Here is a 25,819-nt window from a genome sequence, read left to right on the forward strand (position 1 = left end):
TTTCTCATAGCCTTGACATTTTTGACTTTTTTCACTATTTAAATAACTAATTTTGCTAAACTTCTGATAGAAACTTGCTTGCTCACTTCTTATTGAGCTATTTATCACTCGATTTCAGTTGAACACGCTTTTAATTAGCTTTAATTGAATGTCAAAGTTCTGACCTGCCAACATTAGAGGCACGCTGGAATTAGATGCTGTTCCCCTACTCACATAATTCAAGCCAAAAAATAATAATTAATTAACAGGAATTGATAATTCTTGGAAGAATCGTTGCATACAAACTTTGGAGAAAACCATTTGGGCCTGTCTAAATATTTTTAAAACATTCAAAGTGCACGTGCCTGCGCAGAAACTTTGTTGGTCGTTTTAATCCCCGCAAATTGACTTTAAACAACCCCTCTTTCACGATGCTAACAAATTTTGAATGTTTAGGTTGATCTAGAAAAAACACCGTGGGGCAAATTCATATCTAATAAGCTGAGAACTGTGATTGAATCAGCAAACACAAGTTGCGTGCTTAAAAAATAAATATCAATACGCATAACCTTTCAATGCGGAAGTACAAATATAGATAACCTTCGATAAACCGGTCAATTATTTCTTTCACGAAACCGGTGCCATCAGCACACCCAACCAAATAAAACTGCTCTTCGTTTGTTTTTCAAGTGTATATTCTTGTACAATATTTATTGTCTTTGATTGTCTTACATTCTAGCACAGAGAGTAGAAAAAAATATAGCACTAACCGCGTCTTTCCACTTTTCTTACAATCCGAAGGCACTAAACGGCTATTCACACAGTTCTTACATGCTAAAAACGCTAGCCCGAAGGTGTACAGTGCAGCTGTGATGCTTAACTAACCACAGAAAAGGTGATGTGAACAAATTTTGAACTCATTTTTACAGTGTTGTTGATTATTAGTCTTCAATTTGTTTCTAACCATTTTCCAGGACATAAATGCTTTGATTGGTACCCGTACACAAGCTTTAAAAACAAACTAAAATCGAATTATGTTGCTTTAGTGAATGTGTGATGCTTTGTTTTACAGAACTAATTTCGGATTTGGTTTTTTTCACGGCACGACAAAGGGGAGGTGAGTTTGGGGTTGGGAAAGTCTTCCTCCAGAAATCGTTGTACCCAAAAAAAACTTAAGCAAACAAAAGTAAGAGATTATTGAAAGAGGGACAATAATTTAACTTTATCACAATACTCGTTACAATAAATACAGCAGTCTCCAGTGTTCTCGTGTCACGCCCGAGGGACTATTTACAAAAAAAGAGAAAAGGGCGGACGAGATTTTGGCATTTTCCAGTTTTGTCAAGACTATTCTCATCTCATGTGCACCAAATTCTTGGGTAGGGAAATGGGATGAATTCACTAGATTTGTGTTGTGTCAGGTTGAAGAGAGTATGGGGAACCCTGAACCCCACCTTCCTCCCCTTTGTCTGGCCGCATTGCTAAACCGAATCGAACGGGATGTAGTGCAGTCGTCGGATCAGCAACAGTGGCAACTCTGGCAGGCACACGCTGACCACGAACAGCACCGGGCTGAAGAACAGAATCAGCGCGGCCCAAACCATGACGAACCAGAGCGAGGTAGCGCCAATCAGCGAGAGCATCATCATGATGAAGGTTTCTATTCCTATTTGTACAGCAGCAGCTATGAGGGAGAGTGAAGAAGTTTGGAGTTTCAAGGCACGACGGCGTTTTGTCTCTTCAGGTTGTCGTCGCGGAGGCAACCAGTGCTCGTTCCGACGACTCACCGGTTTGGTCTCCGGGGAAGATTAAGAACGCCACCTGTAACAGAAAGGAAAAAAAATAAGAAAATTAGTAAAAATAAGTAAAACAACATGAAATTCACTGGTGCATAAAGAGTTCTTTAAAGAAGCAAATTCAGCGGAAAGTTGAAAGGTGCAATTTTTTGCTCGCGATCCGGAGAGGCACCGGCGCGCATCGGATTTTTGCGCCGCGTTCCAATGCCAAACGTAATTGCATAATTATTAAATCTGACGAGTGAGGGGAGATGTGACCGGTGGAAAAAGTAAACACTAACAAGCGCGCACCGAGAGCAATGATGAATGTCTTCCTTGAGTGATCATCATTGGCTGTGAACTTGAATTGTTTTGCTACTCTGCGAAGATGTGTTCAACGAGATGATTTTTCAACACAATAGTTATAAGATTTGTATACACACTTTTAAAAGATAATAAATACAAAGTTACTTAAACTCAATTAGTATTTAAAATGAGGACTCATCATTAGTTTTGCCATCACACATATCGATGCCTCTGTATTAGGGTATCCAGAATACGGGACTTTTTCTCAAAACTTCGCTCTACAAGCTGAATATTGTTCCTTGGGCTATTTTAGGACTCTGGGCCAAATACGAGCAAAAGTGGTCAACATTTATACATTGACACTCAAAGGTGAAGAAAGCATGGAAAAAATAAAAAAAATGCATGGAAAACTCAACTTTCTTAAGGTTTGGTCTGCACGGTGCGCTACTTCCATCCAAATATTCCCAAAAGTGAGATTCTCAATGAAAATTTAATGCTTTACAACTCTGTACAACATACCAAACCTGTAAAACTCGATCCTGAAAAGTTATTACCGATTTAAAAAAAAAAGTCATTTTTGTATGAAAAACATTTTATTCGCCAACTTAAGGCTCGAGTATCAATGGGTTAATCTCAAGCAATTTTGCTCAAAATTTGCACAGATGCTTAAAATAACCCAAAAACCCATTTTCCGCTTGTGGGGCAAGGGGTCATTTTTTCTGGGCACCCTAATCTTTGCTCTTTTATATTTAGCTTGCTGGTTTTCCTATCTAGTTAGCATAAAAGAGCACAGAGGCATCGATATGACTAGCATTCGACCAAACATACTTTTATTTTTATTTTTCCATAGCTCAACATTTTGCAAGCCAATGTCATTGATTGCAGATTATCCTTCATGCTCTATAAGAAATGGACTTTCAGAAGCTGTTCCAATCGACTGAATTAAAATTAAATGTTGTTTGGCCATCGATTCATAGCTCAATTAGGTACTTGTGTGTGGATAGTGTCATTCTAATAAACCATGACTCTACGGGGATTCATTCTGAAAAAGAAAGATTCAATGGAGATAATTGATACACACTTATTTTTTATCCGGAATCGGCAAAAAAAATCATTTAAAAACAACCAATTTCAAAATAAAAGTTAACCAAAATTTGCCTTTTTTTCTACCGATTTTCGGTGATTTGATGGTTTTTTTTTGATTTGGTGCTTTTTTTTTCATTTTGATGTCAACTAAAATTTGTTTTAAAATAATCTACATCTTGAAATGATTCCATAGCTCTTGTGCATTGAGTTATTATTTTGAACTTGAATTTCGTTCTGTAAATTAGAGCAGCTTCTCGAAGTCCATCTCTTTCAGAGCATGTTATAAAAACAGCCTTAATTTATTTATTTGACACGTTGAGCTTAGTAATTCTTTGCAATGTTCCCAAGTTGTCAGAAGATCGACTCGTGGCTTCATGGCTACGGCCTAAAACACTTAGGCTTGAATTATATTTTTTAAATAATAATGTATTCTTAATATTATTATTTTTGCGAGCATTCATTTTTTGACATTTTTGTTTTGTAATTTCTGGCAGTAAAGGTGGGCAAAAAAAGAGCGAGCCGCTCAAAGAGCCGGTTCAAAGAAAAGAGCGACTAAACCGTGGCTCACAAAAAAAGAACCGAGGATGTTTTTTTGAACTCCGGTCTTTTGAAAGAACCGTTTCAAGACGGCATAAAAATGGCAAAAAATGTAGTGTTAAATTTGTTTTAGAAAATTGAAGATACAATTTCAAATATTTCATTGCTTTTAAAAAATAATTCCAATAGTTAATAATTTTCTAAACATAATGAAAAAAAACAAAAGGCTTTTCATTGTAAACTGATTGTACATTAATGTGTTACTGAAATATAAATTTGAGCATTTCAAATTGCATAATTTGTAAAATATTACCAAATATTTACTAAATAGTTAAGAGATTTTGGAAAAAAATAAATCGTTTTGTCCGATTAAACTGAAGCGTTTAAATACTTTATCGATTTAATCAGAATTTAGAAAAGAGTTCACAGAATATTTTCTCCAAATAAAATATCAGCATTAGTTCAATTATTGCAGAAATAAACGAAATTTTAAAATTAATAGCAATTTTTCCAGCATCCTAGATTTCAGTATGGAGAATATTCAATTACTTGAATGTTTAGGTTCGAGTAGAAATCTTGACATAGAGACCGCCAAGATCAATGTTTTTCAAGGGCATCTTCTCGTTTTCAGCTTAAATTTATAAAAGCCCAATTCGAAAAAAAGCAAAACATATGAAATCACGCAATTCTTGAAGAAACCTTTTCGACCAAATTTTGAAAAACAGCGAAAGAGCCGTTCAAAAAAAGCGGCTATTGTTAACGAGCGAACGAAAATGAGCGGCTCCTGAAAAAGAGCGGTTTTGCCCACCTCTATCTGGCAGCATTTATATTGTTGATCATTCGCTGCCCTATTTTTTTTTTTTTTTACATTGAAATTTGGATTGTTATACGCTTTGTTATCAGCATTAGAATTTTTGACGTTAAAAACTTGTGAAATCGATTGTTTACTATTCAGAACATATTGTCTAAGGGGTTACATAAATGTTGAAAATCTCTTAATTGTAATTTATAGAAAAAAAAAAACTAAAATTATATGCAACAATTTCAACATTTGAATGCCAAAAATGCTGGAAGCGCTTTTTAATTTCAAATTCGATTTTTACATCATGATTATTTTGGAAAAAAAAATACTACAATTTTCAAAATTTCTGCATTTAAAAAAATCATAGCTTGGGCAAACAATTTTCATCTTCATAGCTCAAAAGATGTTATTCAAAAAATATTGTTAAAAATAAAAATAAAAAACTAACTTAATCCACCTATGTGGTTGATGCCTTCCTCACTTTTTACCAACAATGGGTAATATGGGTGGTTTGGACACATATTTCAGCTATTTTTTAAAACCAGAAAAATAAGTACACAGATATAACTTAAGTGGTAATAACTCGGGACAGGGTTGCAAGATCTTCAATGTTGTGGGCTTGTTGCAAAGGTCTCTCGATTACCTAACCAACGATGGGTTGGATGATGGATCCGGACATCGTTTACATACATTTAAGTGAGATCTGGCTTCAAAAAAGTACATAAATATCACTTAAGTGGTCATAACTCGAGACAGGGTTGCCAGATCTTCAATGTTGTGGACTCGTTGGAAAGGTCTTTTGATAACCTTACCAACGATGGGTCGGATGATGGATCCGGACATCGTTTACATACATTTAAGTGAGATCCGGCTTCAAAAAAGTACATAAATATCACTTAAGTGGTCATAACTCGAGACAGGGTTGCCAGATCTTCAATGTTGTGGACTCGTTGGAAAGGCCTCTCGATTGCCTAACCAACGATGGGTCGGATGATGGATCCGGACATTGTTGACATACATTTAAGTGAGATCCGGCTTCAAAAAAGTACATAAATATCACTTAAGTGGTCATATCTCGAGACAGGGTTGCCAGATCTTCAATGTTGTGGACTCGTTGGAAAGGTCTCTCGATTACCTAACCAACGATGTGTCGGTTGATGGATCCGGACATTGTTAACATACATTTAAGTGAGATCCGGCTTCAAAAAAGTACATAAATATCACTTAAGTGGTCATAACTCGAGACAGGGTTGCCAGATCTTCAATGTTGTGGACTCGTTGGAAAGGTCTTTTGATAACCTTACCAACGATGGATCGGATGATGGATCCGGACATCGTTTACATGCATATAAATGAGATCCGGATATATGTGAAAACACATTTTTATACATAACTTTTGAACTAGTTATCGAAACTTCAAACAATTCAATTGCGATGTATGGGACCATGAATCACGTCGAATGCAACCGGTTTGATCAAAATCGGTTCAGCCAGTGCTGAGAAAACTCAGTGAGAATTTTGGTCACATACATACATACACACACACATACACACACACATACACACACACAGACATTTGTTCAGTTTTCGATTCTGAGTCGATATGTATACATGAAGGTGGGTCTTTGAACTTTTAATAAAAAGTTTATGTTTAGAGCAGGATTATAGCCTTACCTCAGTGAGGAAGGCAAAAGGATCGCTAAATCCAGATTAAATTTCAAAAATTGTATCTCAGAGTCCTGTTAATAAAAAATCACTTTTTTTTTGTTTAAGTATTGTAACATTTTCAGAGGAATCTAATCAAACGTGTTATGAAGCATAGGCTTGTTGGTTCGAAGACAGCAATAGGTCAACCTATTGTCCAACTAAATATAACCGGTCTAATTATTCCAGCAGAGAAACCCTCGGACCAATTTTGGGCCAGATCGGACAACTTTTTTTTCCAAATCGTGCTGTTTTTGTGGGATACTGCTGTATACAGCATACCTATAACTTTGCCGAAGACACTACATAAATCTGAAAACACTTTCATGATACAAATTTTTAAATATTTTTGTATTACCAAACCAACATTGGGACAATGACGCAACCAGAAGAAAGTGTTTTGGCTAACTAGCTCTATCAAATTTGTTCAAATTGCGTTTTTGACCAACATCCTTTATGTTTTAAGTTGAAGTTGTAGTATTTTTGCTTTGCACTGAACTTTGTTTTGATAACGAAAATGATTTATTTTTATAGTTAAAAAATGTATGCAATAAGCAAAAGCTACTGAACGGAAAATATTTATTTAAAAAAAACACTTAAATTGATAAAGATAAAGATTTGAAGTTTAAGAACAGGCATATCAGCCAGTATCAGAATTCAATACAAACAAAACAAGATTAAAATACCATAAATGAAACAAGAAAACTGAAAAAGAGAAGCAAAGTTTTAAGCAGACGATTGTAATGTAATTCAAAAGTCTAAATAAACGTTTTTACAAAAAAAACTGGAACAAAAGTTGTTCCTTTCTAAAACGGAAAAATTACAAAAATATTATTTGCACTTCACAAATTACTCACAACAAAGTTTAAAAAACATATACTATTATTAAATTGCGTTCTCTTCTTTAAACAATCTACCCTGCCAAATGCTACTTCATCTATTTCCAGCACTTTATAAGGTCCAATTTACGCCCAGTCACGCTGATGAACTACGCAACAAACGGCTAAAACAAGAGCCTCCAGCAAACGCTTCACTCCCTCGTTTTCACATCTTTCCACTTTTCTATGTTGTCGTTCAGTTCAACCCACCCCATCACCGGGGGGTTCAAGTACACGTTCACAGTTTGCCCAGAACCAACAGCAATTTACTGTCTGTTTTGTTTGGCTGTAGTTCGGTGTTATTGTTTGTCTCGCCCCAAACCTCTTCTCTTGAGCGTCTTCAAGCCTAAATTCAAGGTTGACTCTCCGCGGTGGAGTACGTTCCCCGACCAGAGCCTTAAGCCACTTTAGTCGGAGCAGATCTCAACAAAAGAAGGCGGCGCTGTAAGTTCCCAAGCTGGTTGACCGCCAAAATTAGCGCCAACTTTAAGTCGCGTTCAAGTCGTTGAACGTATACGAAACCTTCTTGACCGGGGAGGTCAGTCACGTAGCAATAGCAGAACGTAATCGTCGTCGTCAGGCAGGCTTAATTTCAAGGGGAAAGGCTAGAGCCCGGAATTGGATTATAGTCCCCCTTCTAACCCCCCGTTTTAATGGTGCAAGGAAAATGGAGGAAAAAAATGCTGGTGTGCTGCAAATTCGCGTTGAATTATTGATGAGCTCATGATGATGATCATTATTATGATTCCTTGCGGTAATTCCCACCCCCACCACCACTCTCGAAAGAGGAAAAAAGACTGGGGTTGAGGGCATGCCAACCCGGTGAGCGTGGTGGACAGGGGTTCTTCAATCGTTTGATTTTGAAATCATTTGTTAGTTTCTATATTATCGTTAAGGTTGTTATCAAAATTCTAATTATTGAGTTAAATATAAAAAAATATTCATTAGACTTATGATGGTGACAAGCAGTTCTTATATTTGCATTTCTAAAATTAACTTTTGTTTGAACCTAAATTTTATTTGTATTTTTTATTGTATTAAAATTTTGTCAATTTTTCAAAATGCTTGAGCATTAAACATCAAAAAAGCATCACAATTATGATGAATATAGTTTTATTGAACTTTGTCATATAAACTGGGCATGTGAATTTTTCAACAACTTTATTTTGAGCAAGGATTTTCATATCAATTTGAAGTCTTCGTCAAAGCAAGGTACAAGAAAAAAAATCGATTTTTTACTATTTCTCTCCCTATAAGGCACAGAAAAAATATAATTTTACCCAAAAAAGACGAACTTTTCGTCACAGTGTCCTGATGCAACATGATCGAGCTCTATCTGTCACAGCCCTGCGAAGTATGTTGGCTGACATGTCAACCGGTCAGTCAAAAAAACCAGCTAGAAGTCGCATTAGAGAGCCTGGACCTTATTACAGAACGGACATCTTAAAATACTGAAACTGGCACCTCTGCATGCACATCAGTCAAAATAGCTTGCGGCACTGCAATTGTAAAAGCACCAGCGTGACTCTTTTCAGATTCTCTTATGATCAGTCAACCGAGCCAAAACAAACTATTTAAAACATAGTTTATGGTTGGTGTAAAGCTAAAAATGAGGTGTTGCGGTTGCAAAAATTCCCAAAATCTTTATAAACCTTTCTTCAGTTATCGGTTGATTCGAACCGCTGTCTGAAGTGGATTGAGTTACTGGGTTTGGCAGAGGATTTTGTAATTACCAAACAACAAGGGTGTGCATTGCATGTTTAGAAGATTTTTCACTTCAATTTAATTTTGTAATCCATAACTTAAATATATGTTGTAGGCGCACTTCGAGCCGAATTCATTGTATTATTCGAAAACTGGCAAGGTGTTCAAAATGGTACATACTGTCCCAAAGCAGGAAGTGCCTTCAAATTCAATTCAGCCATTAAGCGTACCAGAAGAGGATACTTTCGAAGAAATACGTTACACGCCGGTACCAGTTACGGACGTTCCAGACATCCTCCAGCCAGCAAGTCCGTACTCCACGTTCATCGAGGAAGATGAGGATAGTAATCCGATGCGGGCGCAATTCTGGCGTTCGTCTGGGGGCTTGCGCCATCCATCTGGCAGAATTTCCCTCAGATTTGACCCAGATTTCTGTCATGGTTTCTGGCGAATATGAAAAAAACTGGTCGTGCACGGTTCTACGAATTCAACCGGTCTGACTTTACGCAAAACTTGGCTAGAATAAGTGTGTCTGAACTGCACGACAAACGTACGCCTGCGCCAGACACTCAAATTTACCAGCTTATTTTCCGACCGGGATTTCTCAGATGTAGAACCTTTATTAAGTTTTGAAAAAAAAGAAAATCCCGATGATACCAAATTTTTAGATTGTTTTCCCACGAAGTTATTCGCGCCCGAAACTGACAATTTTTGCGCGGCATTAACACGCAACGACATAATGAATTTACGAATGCACAACAAAACATTAAAATATTTAACGAAATTTAAATTGAAAAAGGAAATTGATTTTTTTTTGTTTTCAGTTCGTGTTTTACACTTATTAGAATAAAATATAAATCACCCAAATTACAATACTTCCCATCGATTGAACGCCAACTGGATTTTTTTCAAAAAACAAAAAACAACTCCAGCTGTCATGTAAACATACTTTGAATGTTTCATAGAGTTCAAAAAATTTTAGGAAAAAATGTTTCGGCCGATATTTAGAGGAGGGGGGCGGGAGCTACAAAAACTTTGAAAAAAACATTTGCAACAACCTTATTTCGATCAAAAAACAATTTCATAAATGTTTAATCAAATGCTGCATTTGGAAATACAGAGATAAATATTACTATTACTTTTCGAAAATTGTTATAACCATTATTTAATCAAATCATGGGTTGGATGTTTCAGTTTTAATAAAATTGAATAAAACTATGCAAAACTAAAACGCTCGCTGAAAATCGTAGAATCTTTCAAAAACCTTACTCTTGGAAGGATTGTTTAAAGCGTATTTTAAAACAGAATAATAATTTTCAATTAATTTGAAGAAAAACTAAAATTTAAAAATGGAGAACTACTGAGCAATTGGATTTCATTTGTATTTTTTGATTTGACTCAAACTTTGTGGGGGCCTTCCCTATGACCAAATAAGCTATTTTGTGTCATTGGTTCACGCATACAAGTCTCCATACAATTTTGGCAGCTGTCCATACAAAAATGGTATGTAAATATTCAAACAGCTGTAACTTTTGAGTGAATTTTCTGATAAATTTGGTGTCTTCGGCAAAGTTGTAGGTATTGTTGAGGACTTTTGAGAAAAAAATAGGTACACGGAAAAAAAATTTGCATATTTTTTTCTCAACTTTTTTAGCACTTAAACTCAATTTCCCAAAATATATATTTTTTGATTTTTGAGTTTTTTTTATATGTTTTAGGGGACGAAAATCCGCAACTTTTGAGCCATAGAGAATTTCATGCAAAAACAAGTTTGAAATTATTTTTTAATGCAAAATTGAATTTGCAATCGAAAAGTACTTTACAGATTTTTTGATAAAGGGCTCCGTTTTCAAGATATAGCCACCGAAAGTTTGATTTTAGCGAAATATTTGCAGTTTTTTAATTTTTAAAAATAGTGACCATGAGTGACCATTTCTAAAAATATTTTTTTTGAAAAGTTCAGAAAATTTGCTATAAAATTGTCTAAGAGACATCGCAGATTGGACCTCTGGTTGCTGAGATACAGATACAGAAACACGAAAATTGAAGTTTTCTAAGTCTCACCCAAACAGCCCACCATTTTCTAATGACGATATCTCAGCAATTAATGGTCCGATTTTCAATGTTAATACATGACACATTCGTGAAATTTTTCAATCTTTTCGAAAAAAATACTTTGATTTTTAAATCAAGACTTACATTTTAAAAGGGCCAAACATTGAATATTACGCCTATTTAAAATGCTAGTCTTGATTTAAAAAATTTCAAAACGTTTTTTTCGAAAAGATCGGAAAATTTTACGAATGTTTCTTGTATTAACATTGAAAATCTAACCATTAATTGCTGAGATATCGTCATTAGAAAATGGTGGGCTGTTTGGGTGAGACTTAGAAAACTTCAATTTTCGTGTTTCTGTATCTGTATCTCAGCAACCAGAGGTCCAATCTGCGATGTCTCTTAGACAATTTTATAGCAAATTTTCTGAACTTTTCAAAAAAAATATTTTTAGAAATGGTCACTCATGGTCACTATTTTTAAAAATTGAAAAACTGCAAATATTTCGCTAAAGTCAAACTTTCGGTGGCTATACCTTGAAAACGGAGCCCTTTGTCAAAAAATCTGTAAAGTACTTTTCGATTGCAAATTCAATTTTGCATTATAAAATAATGTCAAATTTGTTTTTGCATAAAAATTCGATTTTTTCCAAAAATCTCTATTTTTTCAAAAATTCATAACTCGGCGGCAGATTTTTTGACCATGTTTCTCTATGGCTCAAAAGTTGCGGATTTTTGTCCCCTAAAACATATCAAAAAATCTCGAAAATAAAAAAATACGTATTTTGGGAAATTGAGTTTTAGTGCTAAAAAAGTTGAGAAAAAAATATGCAAATTTTTTTTTCGTGTACCTATTTTTTTCTCAAAAGTCCTCAACAATACCTACAACTTTGCCGAAGACACCAAATTGATCAGAAAATTCACTCAAAAGTTACAGCTGTTTGAATATTTACATACCATTTTTGTATGGACAGCTGCCAAAATTGTATGGAGACTTGTATGGGTGAACCAATGACACAAAATAGCTTATTTGGTCATAGGGAAGGCCCCCACAAAGTTTGAGTCAAATAAAAAAATACAAAAAAATAAAAATGGTCGAAATCGACCGATTTCGTAGAGAGTTGCTCTACTGGATTTTATTTTATTAAATTATAAAAAAAACTATCAAAAACTTCAACACAGGACCTGTTCCAGATTCAAAGATTTTTTTGGGATAAGTTAAAAACCATAATTGAGATCAGGAAAACAATATGATGCTTTGATTTAAAATTTTACGAAGCACACAAAAGCACTTAGAGAATATTGAAATGAATATTATAAAAACTTTAAATTTTATAATAATCCCAAAAGAAAAGAAAACACGCCAATTCCATACATTTTTTTAAAATGAATTTCCTAATAAGTATTTTATTTCAAATGAATTATGTTGCATAGTGTTTAACCTGTAACAATAAATCTTCCAAACTGAACAAGCTTTAAAAAATAATATGCAAAAAACTCAAACATCATCTGGTTGAAAATCACTGACTTAGGGATTCCTGAATCCAAACGACAATAGGAAAGGGGGCACATTGAAGAATTGACACAAAGCCAAACTAAAATAGAGTTGAAAAATGCGAGAAGTGCTGGGGCAGGTGAAAGAACACAAAAATGCTGCACAATATTGTAGATTTGGTCAGGAAATATTCTATCAAGCTAAAAAAATGCACACCATCATTATTAATCAAGCGTGGTGCTAATGAGTAGTGAGAGGTGCTGTTTGTGCAGCAAAATTGAACGTGCTGCAAATAAATTATTAATTCGATTGGTAATTTTTGGGGATGAGGATTGAGGAGTGGGCAATCAATACTGACAGGAGGTCAATTGCTGGATCGGTTTGAAGCTTAGTGACAAAAGCGATTTATTTCTAAATTCTAAAAATAGCACATCATTAGGCAAAAACCCATCAACTTAATCCACCACGCGGAATTCCATTCATCCATGCTTCACTACACAAAGCCGCAAAACGCGCTGAGAGCAAAAAATGAACACCGGATCATAAACGACCTCGTAAAACCCGCAACCGGCTTAGTATAATTACGCAGCAGCAGCAGTCTCAGCGGCTCACAACATCTATCCGATTGGAATAGGTCATAAATCTGACCGTACCTCTTTGAGAATCCAATTTGCCAGTTCTAGCTGGTTGCTAGACGAGACAAAGAAACGAACCTTCCTTGTCCCGGAGCACTTTTTGTCCCGGAAGAACTTTTGGTAATTTGGTTTGGTTTGCTTTATTTTGTTTTTCAAGTTTTGATACGAGAGATCTCAATTTCCGCAATTTGTGATGTCGTGATTAAATAAATCAAAGCGGATACACCGGAAAGTTGAATGACTCACAGTATGGCTTGAGGGGATTAGCAAAAATGTTTGACGTCACTAAAGTTGTTTTGTGATTTTAGAACACACGCTTGATTGATTCAAGTTTGCGGAGGAAACCCCATTTTTAGATTTTCTTATTATTGATTTTTTTTCTATTTTTGATTAAATTTAAAACAAAATTCAGAAGGTATAGTGTTAACTTACTTCCGGTGAAAAGTACTAAACTGGTCAGAAATTCAAAAAAAGAATAACATACTTTTTCACTTTTAACGATCAATTTTTCAACGCATCCATTCTAGAATAGTTAATTCGGAGAAAAATAACGCAGAATAAAAGTCATTCTGCTGCAAGTTTAATCTTTTCCAATCACAAAAGCTTTCAACTTAGCTAAAACCCAACAAAATTGTTTGATGCTCGAAATCTCCGCTTACTCACAAATACCACACACACAAAAAATCCCACTCAATAGCGAAATGTTTTCGACGAAATTGAATCGCCAACTCCAGGATCCGAGATTGAAAGCAAGCAAGCAAGCAATTCAATTGAAATGAAAAACATGACATTTATGGCAAGCGCACAGCGCACTGATCTTCCTGGGCTCAACTTTTATCCAACCTTCCCCCACCGAGAATCCCACCGTCCAAAACGACTTCAATTTCATATCTTGTGTGTTATTGTACCGAAATGGTTCGTCGAAGCAGCAGAAAAAAAACTGAATCGCGCCAATATATTGCCAAATGGATGGGGCTCGCTCTCTCCAACTCTCTTTCACTGAACTGGGCTGAAGCCACCATACATGACGACGGCGACTTGACTTGGACGGCAGACTTAGGCACCGTCGTGTTCTGGTTGAACGTATTATATCACATCTCGTTTTGCCAGTCGCCGGCCGTCGTCTGATATTGCAGCATTTCCCGCACGGCGGTGATGCCGGCACGATGTTGCCTTTTGCAGACTTTTCCTCGAATCCTCAAATAGTAACACACCTGGGCCGAGGTGGGTAGGGTGACCGTAGTTTATTTTAAAAATAATTCAAAATCTTATTCCAGCTTCAAGTTATCCGAAACAATATTTAAACAACAACAAATCTGGACTTTTTTAAAAAAAAAAAAGGTCCAATGAACCAAATTTTAAGTTTTTTTCCTTTTTGGGTGTTTTTGAAACCGCCTTGAGTCAAGGGTATTAAAAAACACCCAACAAGCAAACACTGAAAATTTGGTTTATTGAACCATTAAAAAAAACTCCAGGAATGAACTCGATATTCAATTAATATCAAATTGAGCTCAGTGAACTCAAGCACCAGATCTGCTTCATTTGCCTAAAAAAATTGAGCTTTTGTAAGAAAATTTACATTTTTGATCTCATGAGGAAAACGTCATTAAAGATCTGGTATAATCTAATGTGTATACCTGAAAGGTCAAAGTCTTATTGAATGTTTTTGAAACCGCCTTGAGTCAGGAGTATTCAAAAGCAACCCAAACAGCTAATAAAAAATTTGTTGAAAAAATCTAAAATTGAACATTATTGACTCGGTATTTGAAGGAACTTTCAATATTGAAAATCTGGCAACCCAGTCATAAGACATCAGTAATCAAATGGAATTTGTGGCATTTCTCAAGACCAGCATAATACATTTGATGAGGTTGCAATTTTCTGTTCATCTCAATAAAAACATTTTTAAAAAATATATAATTTGGTCTAAATACCTTTTAAAAAATTAAAAGTTACTTTTTGCGTTTCTCTTTGTTTCGTCGCCCGTGTCTGTCGTGGGTGACCATGAACGGCCATGATCGATGACGACCAACTTTTTCAAAACTTTTTTTCGTAAAATCGCGATAACTCGTGATGTTTATAAGCAAACCCATTATGTCTGTATGTCAAAATTTTTGTAATTGTCTGCTCTACAACTTTGTAGAACATTGTTACACTCTAAAAAATAACCCTGCAAAGTTAGAAAAAACACGAAATTTTAAAATGAAAATTTTTGTTCTAACTGAAAAAATTACCCTTCTGGGTCAATGTAGATTCGAATAGTACATTAAATCTCCCATAAAATGAAATTTCCAAAAAAAAAATTATAGTCGAGTAACGGAAAATGGGAAAATTTTTAAAACTTTTTTAGTGTTTTTTCGATGAAAAAAACGTTTTTTTGTAGGGGTACCAAGACCGCCCGATCTCCGACCTCAAGAAGGACCTCTCGGGTGCTGGCATAACGCCGCGTGACATAAAAGTCCTCTCGCGGAAGACAACAGTAACAGGTACACACACACTGTACCTGTTGTACTTCTACCGCGGAACCGTCAAGATTCAAGACCTGCGGCGAACTAAGGCGTTGGACGGGTTTTGGGTAAACTGGCGGTTTTACTCAAAGAACCCGTCGGACGCAACACAATGCCACCGTTGCCAAAAATTCGGCCACGGCTCGCGGAACTGCAACCTCCCGCCCCGCTGTGTGAAGTGCGGTGAATCACACCTCTCTGAGGCGTGTGCACTGCCGTGCAAAGCGAACTTGGGGGACAAGGCAGAACAAACGAAGGCGCGCATCAAGTGCGCCAACTGCGGAGGTAACCATACCAGCAACTACCGTGGATGCAACGCACGGAAAAACTACCTCGAGGAGCAGGAAAAGAGGAAGAAGAAAGCAGCAGCGTCCCACCCTCCTCAGCGAAGTACGAGCGAAACCGTGAAGGCAGCTGGTCATCGTACGGTTCCAGCGGACAACTCAGCGTTCCCTCCTGGATGGGGGCGATTGTTCGCCAGCGTGGTCGCTGCCGGCAGTGGCAATACGGCCCAGCAAGAAGTTACCAGAGAAGATCTCTTTACCCTGCCAGAGTTCTTTGCTCTCGCAGGGAAGATGATGACGCGGTTTCGGACCTGCCGTAACAAAGCGGAGCAATTCCTGGCCCTTGGGGAGCTGATGATCAAGCACATCTATAAAGGATAAAAATCTGTGATCTAGTTCTAAGCTTTCTCTATTTCTATCCCCTTTCCCTTGCAATCTTAGTAAGTTTTTTTTTTATTTTTTCTTACTCTTGGTGACACCTTTATTTACAAGCAATAACACAGTCCAACAAGATTTTGTCTCTGAGACGAGTATATGTGTTCCTAGTAGATTTTTGCCTGCTGAATCCGAATCCGGGTCCAGAATTGCTCCAAATGGTCCCAATTTTGAAATACACCCGTTTGAAATGTTAGTTTAGGCCAAAATTAGCTACTTTGTTGACTATTTTACAAAAGAACTATTGAATAAACAAATAAACCAAAACATGTATCTTAAAGTTCACGTTTTCCTCTTTCTGAAACACCCCTGGTTTTTAAAATTTGATTGTTTCTACGCATATTTATAGCCATTTCAAAATTATATTTTCAGTTGCTTCTCATTCAAGTTTTTCCAATTTGCATGCAAGTCAAATTCTAATTTTAAAATGTCTATAAATATGCGTAGAAACAATCAAATTTTAAAAACCAGGGGTGTTTCAGAAAGGGGAGAACGTGAACTTTAAGATACATGTATTGGTTTATTTGTTTATTCAATAGTTCTTTTGTAAAATAGTCGACAAAGTAGCTAATTTTGGCCTAAACTAACATTTCAAACGGGTGTATCTCGAAATTGGGACCATTTGGAGCAATTCTGGACCCGGATTCGGATTCAGCAGGCAAAAATCTACTAGGAACACATATTCTCGTCTCAGAGACAAGAAACATTTGATTTTTTGTTGAACTGTGTAATTGTTCCAAAATGGATTATGATGTAACACACAGCTGAAAGGATCTCCAAAACGCTGTTATGTACCTCAAAAGAACTTATTGTATCTTGATTATTCACCAAAAAAACCGAATTGAATTGAAAAAATACTTTTTTTCGGAATTCTGAGTACGCCATCAAATCGGGCGTCTAATTTTACATAAAAGTCCCTTTGACACCAAATTTCTATCTCATCACCGTTTCAGGCTGCAAATTATTGAAAAACACCTCTTTTTTCGCATGTTCAAAAATGGAGGGGGTCGTACCGCCCCTCCGTCACGAGATATCAAAAAACGGACCTCGGATTCGTGATCAGGGACAAAAGTTACCTCTTAGGACAAAGTTTCACGCAAATCGAAGAGGGGTCAAAACAAGCAAAAATCGCTATTATAATGTGTTTAATACATTGTAGAGCGATTATTTTTGTATTTTTATCAAACAGGCCACTTAAAGGCCTTTATTTTTTTATTGAATCACAAATCGAAAAAAGGCATAAAACTTGAGAAAAAATATGATCATAAATTTATTCATATTTCATAAATAATTGACAGTAGAACATCTGCAATAATGCATAAAGTAATACTCCTTGTTTCAAAATTTGGCTTAAAGTTTGAAACTCAGTTTCAAAAAGTTCAAGAATCATCGTTTAAATTGTTGTTCTCTGGTCACTCTACCAGTAGATACTACGGATTGGTCTTCACCACCTCAGAGCACTTGAATGGCGCTCCTCGCTTGAAAGTAAAAGTGTATTTCACCTAATATTTACAACCGGGAAGCGCTCCCGAACAAGAACACAAACAGAAACGTACAGTTATTGCCTTTTTTCCTGGAACTGGTCTCTCGCTTTCAGCGGTAGCAGGTTCAGCAGCTCCAAGGTCGTCAACGGTCGAGATTTACTTTCTCAAGGGGCTTGTCATGCCAAAGTGGTGAGAAATCCTGACGGTTATTTCGTCTCCTTTCTTTTCCTTTTTTTCTCACTAATTAGAACCGCTACACCGAAAATCGTTTTACGAGCACCTTTTGGGACTTTGTGTCACGGCTTTGTTGGGTTGAGAGTTCACCGGCTAAAAAAAACTCTTCCTTTTTGTATAATATCGCAGCACAGAATTCCGGGAACCAGAGAAAAAAAACCCACGAACAACTTCCAAACGATGAGCTGCACCACCACACAAGGGGAGGAGGGGGCACTCTCTGTTGCTTCACGTGCTACTGATGCTTATGGTGATGATGATTAATATTTCGTGGCCGCGACGCGACGAACTGAATTCGCGAGACTGCTGACCGACGGCGACGACGAACCTGCGACCGCTCGCTACCAACGGTTAGTGCTGACTGAGAGCTGAGTACGGAGTTGAGGTAGCGCAAGGTTCGCGCAATCCAGCAAACGGCTTTAGAGTTGCGGTTTTGGAGCGAGGAGAGCTGCGAACATCATTGTGGAAAACAACATTCACTACAACTGCTGCAAGTGGGTGATTGTCCTTATAAACATGTTTTATTGGAGATATTAGTTGCTTCCGGATAAAGATCTAACTATAGGATTCAAACCCAGCACCAACAATAAGGACTGGCGCCTTAGCCCACTCGGCCATCAGACCGATGGAAAGATGTAAGGATAAACGCATATATGAGCTTGTTATTTCGCTCAAGTAGGTTTCCCATACTGATGGGCTACATATTTCAGGGCTTAAAATAACATAAAATTGCATAAAATAATGCAATATTTATTTTACACCCAGGCTTTTTACACGCAGCTGGATAACTACTTTTTTAGCTGTGTAGGATAGAAAGAGTTTGTTCATTTTTTTTGCTGAATCTTAATGTTGCAAAATGATTTAACCTTGGGTGTATTTTAAGAATAAAGATTGACTTGCAGAATTTTTTTGGACAAATCAATCCAAGCCAATTTGTCCAACACATTTTATTCCGTTGCCAAAAGCGTCAGAAGAACCTTTTAGGTATCATTTCTTCGAATGTACTAATTCATGATTTAAAGTTTTAAAGGAAAAGAATTTTGTAGTATTTTTAGGGTCCAGAACAACATTTTATTTATTCAGTTAGGCTTTTCAGTTAGAAATTAAATTTAAAATTATTTTTCCTGGTTAAAATCGATCGATTTACAAAAGCATTGAACATAATTTTGTTTGGTTTGGTCTTAATAAAGGTATTGTGAAAACTATAAAAAATCAAAAAGGATCTATCCACGTGAACCACCTTAGGAAATATCGAAAATTTCCCAACTACATGGTTAAATCCAGACCATCAATATTTAGGGTTAATATTTACCAAAAAAAATATTATCTCTTATTAAGGCGTCTTCTTCTAATACTAGGAGAAAACATTCCGATTCATTTCAAATCTTCAACCATCGTCATTTTTTTCTTATTTTGAGAAAATATAATGTTTTTAGAACATCGAAAACATTCCCATAATTATCGTTTTTTGTCAAAAATACAAATATTTTTGTTTTTTTTTCTGAAGGTGCAAATAATGTTGACATCATTAACTAATAAATGATAAAAAATGCAAAATGCATAATTGATAATGGATGAAAATTGACGATTTTTTAATTAACAGTTTTTTACAATTAAATTTCCCAATTTAATATTTTTTAATTTTTTTATATGTAATAGGGGACAAAAATAGCGCAAATTTTGAGCCATAAAAAATTATAAACAAAACTTTTGCCGATGAGTTATCATTTTTTGAAAATAATGTGTTCTTGGGAAAGTAGAAATTTAACTTAAAAAAAAATAATTTGGTTTCAGCTTTCAATGCAGAATCAAATTTTCAAATCGAAAAGTACAATAAAGATTTTTTATAAAATGCATCGTTTTAAAGATACAGTCCAGATTCGTTTATCCGAAGGGCTCGGAAAATTTTAACTTCAGTTAAGGCCGTTGCAAATATTTTTCAAAGTTTAGAAAACTAAAAACTAAAAACACATACAAAAGGTGACGATAGGAGGTGGTTAAAAATTCAACAAGATACAGAAAAACCTCTTTTTACGCGGTGGCGTTACGCTTTTTATTTCGTCGATTTCTCTTAAACCACACAATATTTTTGCATGTTTAAAAAAGCGTGTGCTAATAACTTTTAAAAGATTACAAAAATGTTGCGTCGTTCCAGAGAAATCGACAAATTAGGAAAACGTAACGCACCGCGTAAAACTGTAAATGCAAATTGACAACTAAAAACATGTCAAGCAAAAATTGAACAAGAGAAGTAAAGTGTTTCTTAAAACAAAAAATGCTTATAATTACCTACTACAAAGGGTAAAAAAAAATTAGCGCTGGAGGATTAAAAATGAAAGGTGTAAGATTGAAGTTTTATGTTCTGAGTATTGTGTTAAAAGTCTGCAAAATAACTAACAATATAGCAGCAATAACAAACGTTTTTAAACAAATTTGTTGGTTTATTATAATTTATGTCTGTACGTGAATATTGCATCATATTTCACACTAAATCAAAAAGCAATCTTCCTTCCTTTTCTCGTTACCCTGGAACCAACCCCGGTCTCATTCTTGATTATTATTGATCTCCGAGACGAGTAGATGTGTGTGCCGATCGTCCCGCGGCCAATGTCAGCACACGCTTATGTACTGCCATGACTTTACGCATCAACTTTAGCACACATGAGTCGTGTGGTGTACGTGCCTCACGCGCGGCGCAATTGCTGCTGCCGGTCGAACGAGTTCTCAACCCGGCCAGAAGTCCCTGAGCTGGAGCCGGCCTCAACAGCATTTGGTTCATCCTCGGTGGGTGCTACTTAATAGGTTAATTACTTTTGCTAGTCTCTAAGTCGATGTTTATCATTGTTTTGAACGATTAATGGATTCAATTGGATTGTTAGCGTCTTGTCTGTCTTGTCTGTCTTGTCTGTCTTGTCTGTCTTGTCTGTCTTGTCTGTCTTGTCTGTCTTGTCTGTCTTGTCTGTCTTGTCTGTCTTGTCTGTCTTGTCTGTCTTGTCTGTCTTGTCTGTCTTGTCTGTCTTGTCTGTCTTGTCTGTCTTGTCTGTCTTGTCTGTCTTGTCTGTCTTGTCTGTCTTGTCTGTCTTGTCTGTCTTGTCTGTCTTGTCTGTCTTGTCTGTCTTGTCTGTCTTGTCTGTCTTGTCTGTCTTGTCTGTCTTGTCTGTCTTGTCTGTCTTGTCTGTCTTGTCTGTCTTGTCTGTCTTGTCTGTCTTGTCTGTCTTGTCTGTCTTGTCTGTCTTGTCTGTCTTGTCTGTCTTGTCTGTCTTGTCTGTCTTGTCTGTCTTGTCTGTCTTGTCTGTCTTGTCTGTCTTGTCTGTCTTGTCTGTCTTGTCTGTCTTGTTTGTATATGAATTTATTGTTTAGGCCGATGCAAATATTTAAAAAAGTTTTTGTCCCTCGGCCCTGGCCGAGGTCAAGGGGGGGGGGGGGGAAATAAAAAAATATAAAAATTTAAATAACAAGCCATAGTCTTCACATTTAAATGAAAAAAGTGTTTTAAAATGCATTTTACACTAGTTCAGTTGTTTTGCAATCATTAGTTTTCAAAAAATCTAAGATCTGACAAAAACAAAAATTGTATCGAATAAAAAGATTTTGCATCGAAAATTTTCAAAAAATCTTAAGATTTTTTAATGAACCCAAACATGCTAAAAATGATTTTAAACGCAGGAGAATGTATTTTAATTTGATTTCAGTTGGTTGCACTTGAATTTTCATTGAAATTTTGAAGTTTATTGTAAAAATTTTTTTTTGCCCCCTGATTTTTCGGACCAATTTTGAAGGGGGGGGGGTGACAAAAACTTTTAAAAATATTTGTACCAGCCTTATTCGTCTAACAATCTTTTTGATGCTTTGAAATTTTGGATCTCAATTTTTTTTCTGAATAAATTTAAGTAATCACCAAATTATTATTATTATTTATTTGCATATATGCAAGGAAGATAAACTTCAACTATATTCTAGAAGCCAAACTCTAAGAAGAATAAAAAGCCCCATAACGATACAGGAAGGAAAAGAAAAACTTGACCAACTGCCCTTACATCCTCGCCAGAACAGACACAAAAACAAAACACATTAACCCGTTAGCCTTGCCCGTCGTCGTCGTCGCAAGTGCGCGATAAAAATTCGCTAGTACATGTTTTAACATAAAGTATATACCCGTCCCGTCCTCATCCACGCCGGCCATGCATTATGACTGTGACGGCAAGACGTAAAGTTCAGTTTTTGTTTTGCTTGTAAGTTAAACAGCTCAACGAATATGAGTTATAACTAAGGGGCGAGACATATGAATTAAGGGGAGGGTGGAGGGTCAAGTGCAATGACAAATGGGCCCAGTTGGGCGATGCTGCAGTGAATGCATTGACTATTTACAGTTATTTGTGTCCTTTGAAGTGGATTAAGTGCGCCTTATAAGATTACTAATCTACTGACCCAATTCTTTAACATTCTTTAAGTCATAACATTAAAAAAAGTTAGTCTGTATTACTCATTCGAGATTTTCCCCGTAACCCAAATTCCTAAATCATAAAACTATTCAATTAAACCATTGCTCGTAACAGTTTCATTTCCCCATCCGCAAAAGCTAAACAACCCACTAAAAACCCTAACCTCAACTCGCCACGTTTTAGCACCACCCTCGAAAAAAGAAGCAAAAAAAATCAAAAGTTTTGCGCTCAACTCCATTTGACCATTTGCCAAATGGTTCTAACTTTTTTAGTGCGTGTTAAACTCGACGTCGTCGTCGCTTGCCTACCCATCGGGCGTAAACGATGTTGTTTTTGTGGCCGGGCCGACACGACCGACGTGACAGCGGCATGCACATTCCACCACCGTTACGGTTTGTGGTGGTTTTTCAAAAGGGGAGGTTGCATGGAATTGGGCGCGATGGAGCGTTACGGTTTTGGTTGGGTTTGCTTCCTCGGTTATGTTGGCCAACGGGATACATAACATGGTCATCATAAGGGTCATTTCAGTCATCACGGCTATTGGTACAGAAAAACCCCTTTTTTTCGTGGTGGTGTTACGCTTTTTGTTCGTCGATTTCTCTTAAACCATACAATATTTTTGCAAGCTTTAAAAAGCGTTTTGCAGATCTGAAAAAAACCCTTCAAATTGTATTGAAAGGATTGCAAAAATGTTGCGTCGTTCTAGACAAATCGACAAATTTGAAAATCGTAACGTACCGCGTAAAAAGTGGTTTCTCTGTACAACAAAGAAACATTTTTTACGCGATGCGTTACGTTTTTCTAATCTGTTGGTTTCTCTGGAACAACGCAACATTTTTGCAATCTCTTTAAAGAAATGTTGTAGTTTTGTTCAGATCTACAAAACGAAGAGAAACCAACGAAATAAAAAGCGTGAAACCTCCGCGTAAAAAAGAGGTTTCTCTGTATCAAAACATGCAAGAATTGGACAAAAAAAACACAGTTTTTGTGCCGTCAATAAAACAAAAGTTAAATGAATATGAGTTATTCGTTAATCTTTATCATGAGAAGGATTCGGTGTTTTGGGAAAAGTAAAAAAAAAAATATGACTCGGTCAAAGATGTTTTGCCCGATCTGGAAATTTCTGAAAAGTTGGCATTTGATGTCCCCTAAAACATATCAGAAAATAAAAAAAATAAAATAGTGTTTTTGCAATCCAAGTTTTAGTGACAAATAGTGAAATTAAAAATCACCAAATTTTGTTATACCGTGTATAATTTTTTTTTCAATGTAGTCCTTATCCACACCTACAACTTTGCCGAAGACACAAAATCGATCAAAAAATTCCTTCAAAAGAGTCACATATTTTCAAATCATATATCGAGAATGGCTGATCAAATTTCTCGCAACGTTGCAAAAGAAAAATGGTAAGTGGTAAGACATTTGAATAACATCAAAATTTGAATGAAAACATTGTTTGTTGATTTGAAGGTTTCGGGCCGAAGAGTTCATAGCAAAAAATGTTTTTATGTTCCATTAATTTTCAGAATGTTTTGCGTAACATATACAAAAATTGTGTTTTTTTCGGATTTTGGTATTTATACAGCAATTCCCCACGAAAACAGAATGGTTCGAAAAAAAAGTTCTCCGATCGGGCTCAAAATTTTTCTGTGGGTTCCTTGGCCGATATAATTAGACCCGTATTTTTTTTGTTTGGCAATTAGGGTGACCTACGCCGTGTTAGGGTGGTCCGAAAAATGGCAATTTTCGTCGATTTTCTCAAAAATCACTTTTTTTTCAAAAAATCGTATCTCCGCGCCATTTCATCCGATTTTAGCTGTCTTAGATGCAAAAGAAAGGTGATTAGTTTGACTATTTAGGAAAAATAGTAAGAAGTTTCAAAAATCTAGCTTAACATTTGAAAAGGTCGTATGAAAACTTAATTTTGAAGGTCTCGGGACCAAAGAGCCTTTGTCTGAAAATATTTTTATCGGATTCCTCGGAAAATTTCACATAACATATCAAAAATTGGTGAAGTTATGTTTTCGATACTCTGAGATACGATTTTTTGAAAATAAAAACTGAGTTTTTCGTCGCGCCACTCGCAAAAATGGGAAAATGATGAAAACGGGAAAAAATCGATAATACGCAACTTTTGGTACCCTAACATGTATAGGTCATCGCTGAAATTTTCAAGTTATCGCAGTTTTAGTGAAAAAAGTCGATTTTTTCCCGTTTTCATCATTTTCCCATTTTTGCGCGCGGCGCGTCGAAAAACTCAGTTTTTATTTTCAAAAAATCGTATCTCAGAGTATCGAAAACATAACTTCACCATTTTTTGATATGTTATGTGAAATTTTCCGAGGAATCCGATAAAAATATTTTCAGACATAGGCTTTTTGGTCCCGAGACCTTCAAAACAGCATTTTAATTTTTCATACGACCTTTTCATATGTTAGGCTAGATTTTTGAAACTTCTTACTATTTTTCTTAAATAGCCAAACTAATCACCTTTCTTTTGCGTCTAAGACAGCTAAAATCGGATGAAATGGCGCGGAGATACGATTTTTTGAAAAAAGTGATTTTTGAGAAAAACGACGAAAATTGCCATTTTCCGGACCACCCTAACACGGCGTAGGTCACCCTAATGGCCAAACGAAAAAATACGGGTCTAATTATTTCGGCCAAGGAACCCCCAGAAAAATTTTGAACCCGATCGGAGAACTTTTTTTCGAACCATGGTGTTTTCGTGGGGAATTGCTGTATATTAACACTAAAAGTACCACGCTTCTCCATATAGGTAAGTCCTCAGTACATTAGGCTCTAGACGCATGGTACTTTAACTTCAGTTGATAAATCGTAACCCGATAAGGCCGTTGCGAATATTTTTCAAAGTTAATCATTATGAAAATAATAATAAAATACAGTAAAACCTCTTCTTACGCGATGCGTTACGTTTTTCTAATTTGTCAATTTCTCTGGAACGACGCATTTTTTTTTGCAATGTTTTAAAAGCAATTTTTAGGTTATATTCAGATCTACAAAACGGTTTTTGAAGCTTGCAAAAATATTGTATGGTTTAAGAAAAATCTACGAAACAAAAAACGTAACGCCACCGCGTAAAAAGAGGTTTCTCTGTATATCAAAATTCAAAAAAATATCAACACTTACATGATGTAGTAGTAGCTATCCCGGTCGGCCGTTTTGAACTGCTTCATCGTGCGATTCTGGTGCGTCCCCATGCCGGAAAAGTCCCCACTGATGGACCGCTGCCTCTCGCCCGGGTTCATCATTCCTCCGGTGGCACTAGTACCGGCCCCTCCGTTCGGACTGCCACCATTTAGCCCCGTTCCGGTGGTTTTCGACGAGGTCAGCGTGGAAACCTGGCCAAACAGATTGCGGAGATTGTCCATTGTGGCTGGGCTTTTTTATTATTATTCCTGCAACGAATCGAAAATAATCCGCAATCAATAAATTATTCACCATTTCACCTCCAAGG

At 36.3% G+C, this 25,819-nt stretch overlaps 1 protein-coding gene across 2 annotated transcripts in view; it reads right to left on the bottom strand.

Annotated features, from left to right (window-relative positions):
- Positions 1 to 656: 656 nt before the first annotated feature.
- LOC119767078 overlaps positions 657 to 25,819 on the bottom strand; it is a 34,425-nt gene continuing 9,262 nt past the window's right edge. The window contains exons 2-3 of one of the 2 annotated variants that reach the window (XM_038254567.1): positions 25,492 to 25,760; positions 657 to 1,800 (exon numbers count right to left, since the gene is read on the bottom strand). In XM_038254567.1, the coding sequence (XP_038110495.1) occupies positions 1,788 to 1,800; positions 25,492 to 25,733 (255 nt within the window). In that variant the 5' untranslated portion in view covers positions 25,734 to 25,760 and the 3' untranslated portion in view covers positions 657 to 1,787. The remainder of the gene's footprint in view (positions 1,801 to 25,491; positions 25,761 to 25,819) is intronic. The other variant, XM_038254566.1, reaches the window with a different exon arrangement.

Source organism: Culex quinquefasciatus, chromosome 2, assembly GCF_015732765.1.
Source record: "Culex quinquefasciatus strain JHB chromosome 2, VPISU_Cqui_1.0_pri_paternal, whole genome shotgun sequence".
NCBI classification, from domain to species: domain Eukaryota; kingdom Metazoa; phylum Arthropoda; class Insecta; order Diptera; family Culicidae; genus Culex; species Culex quinquefasciatus.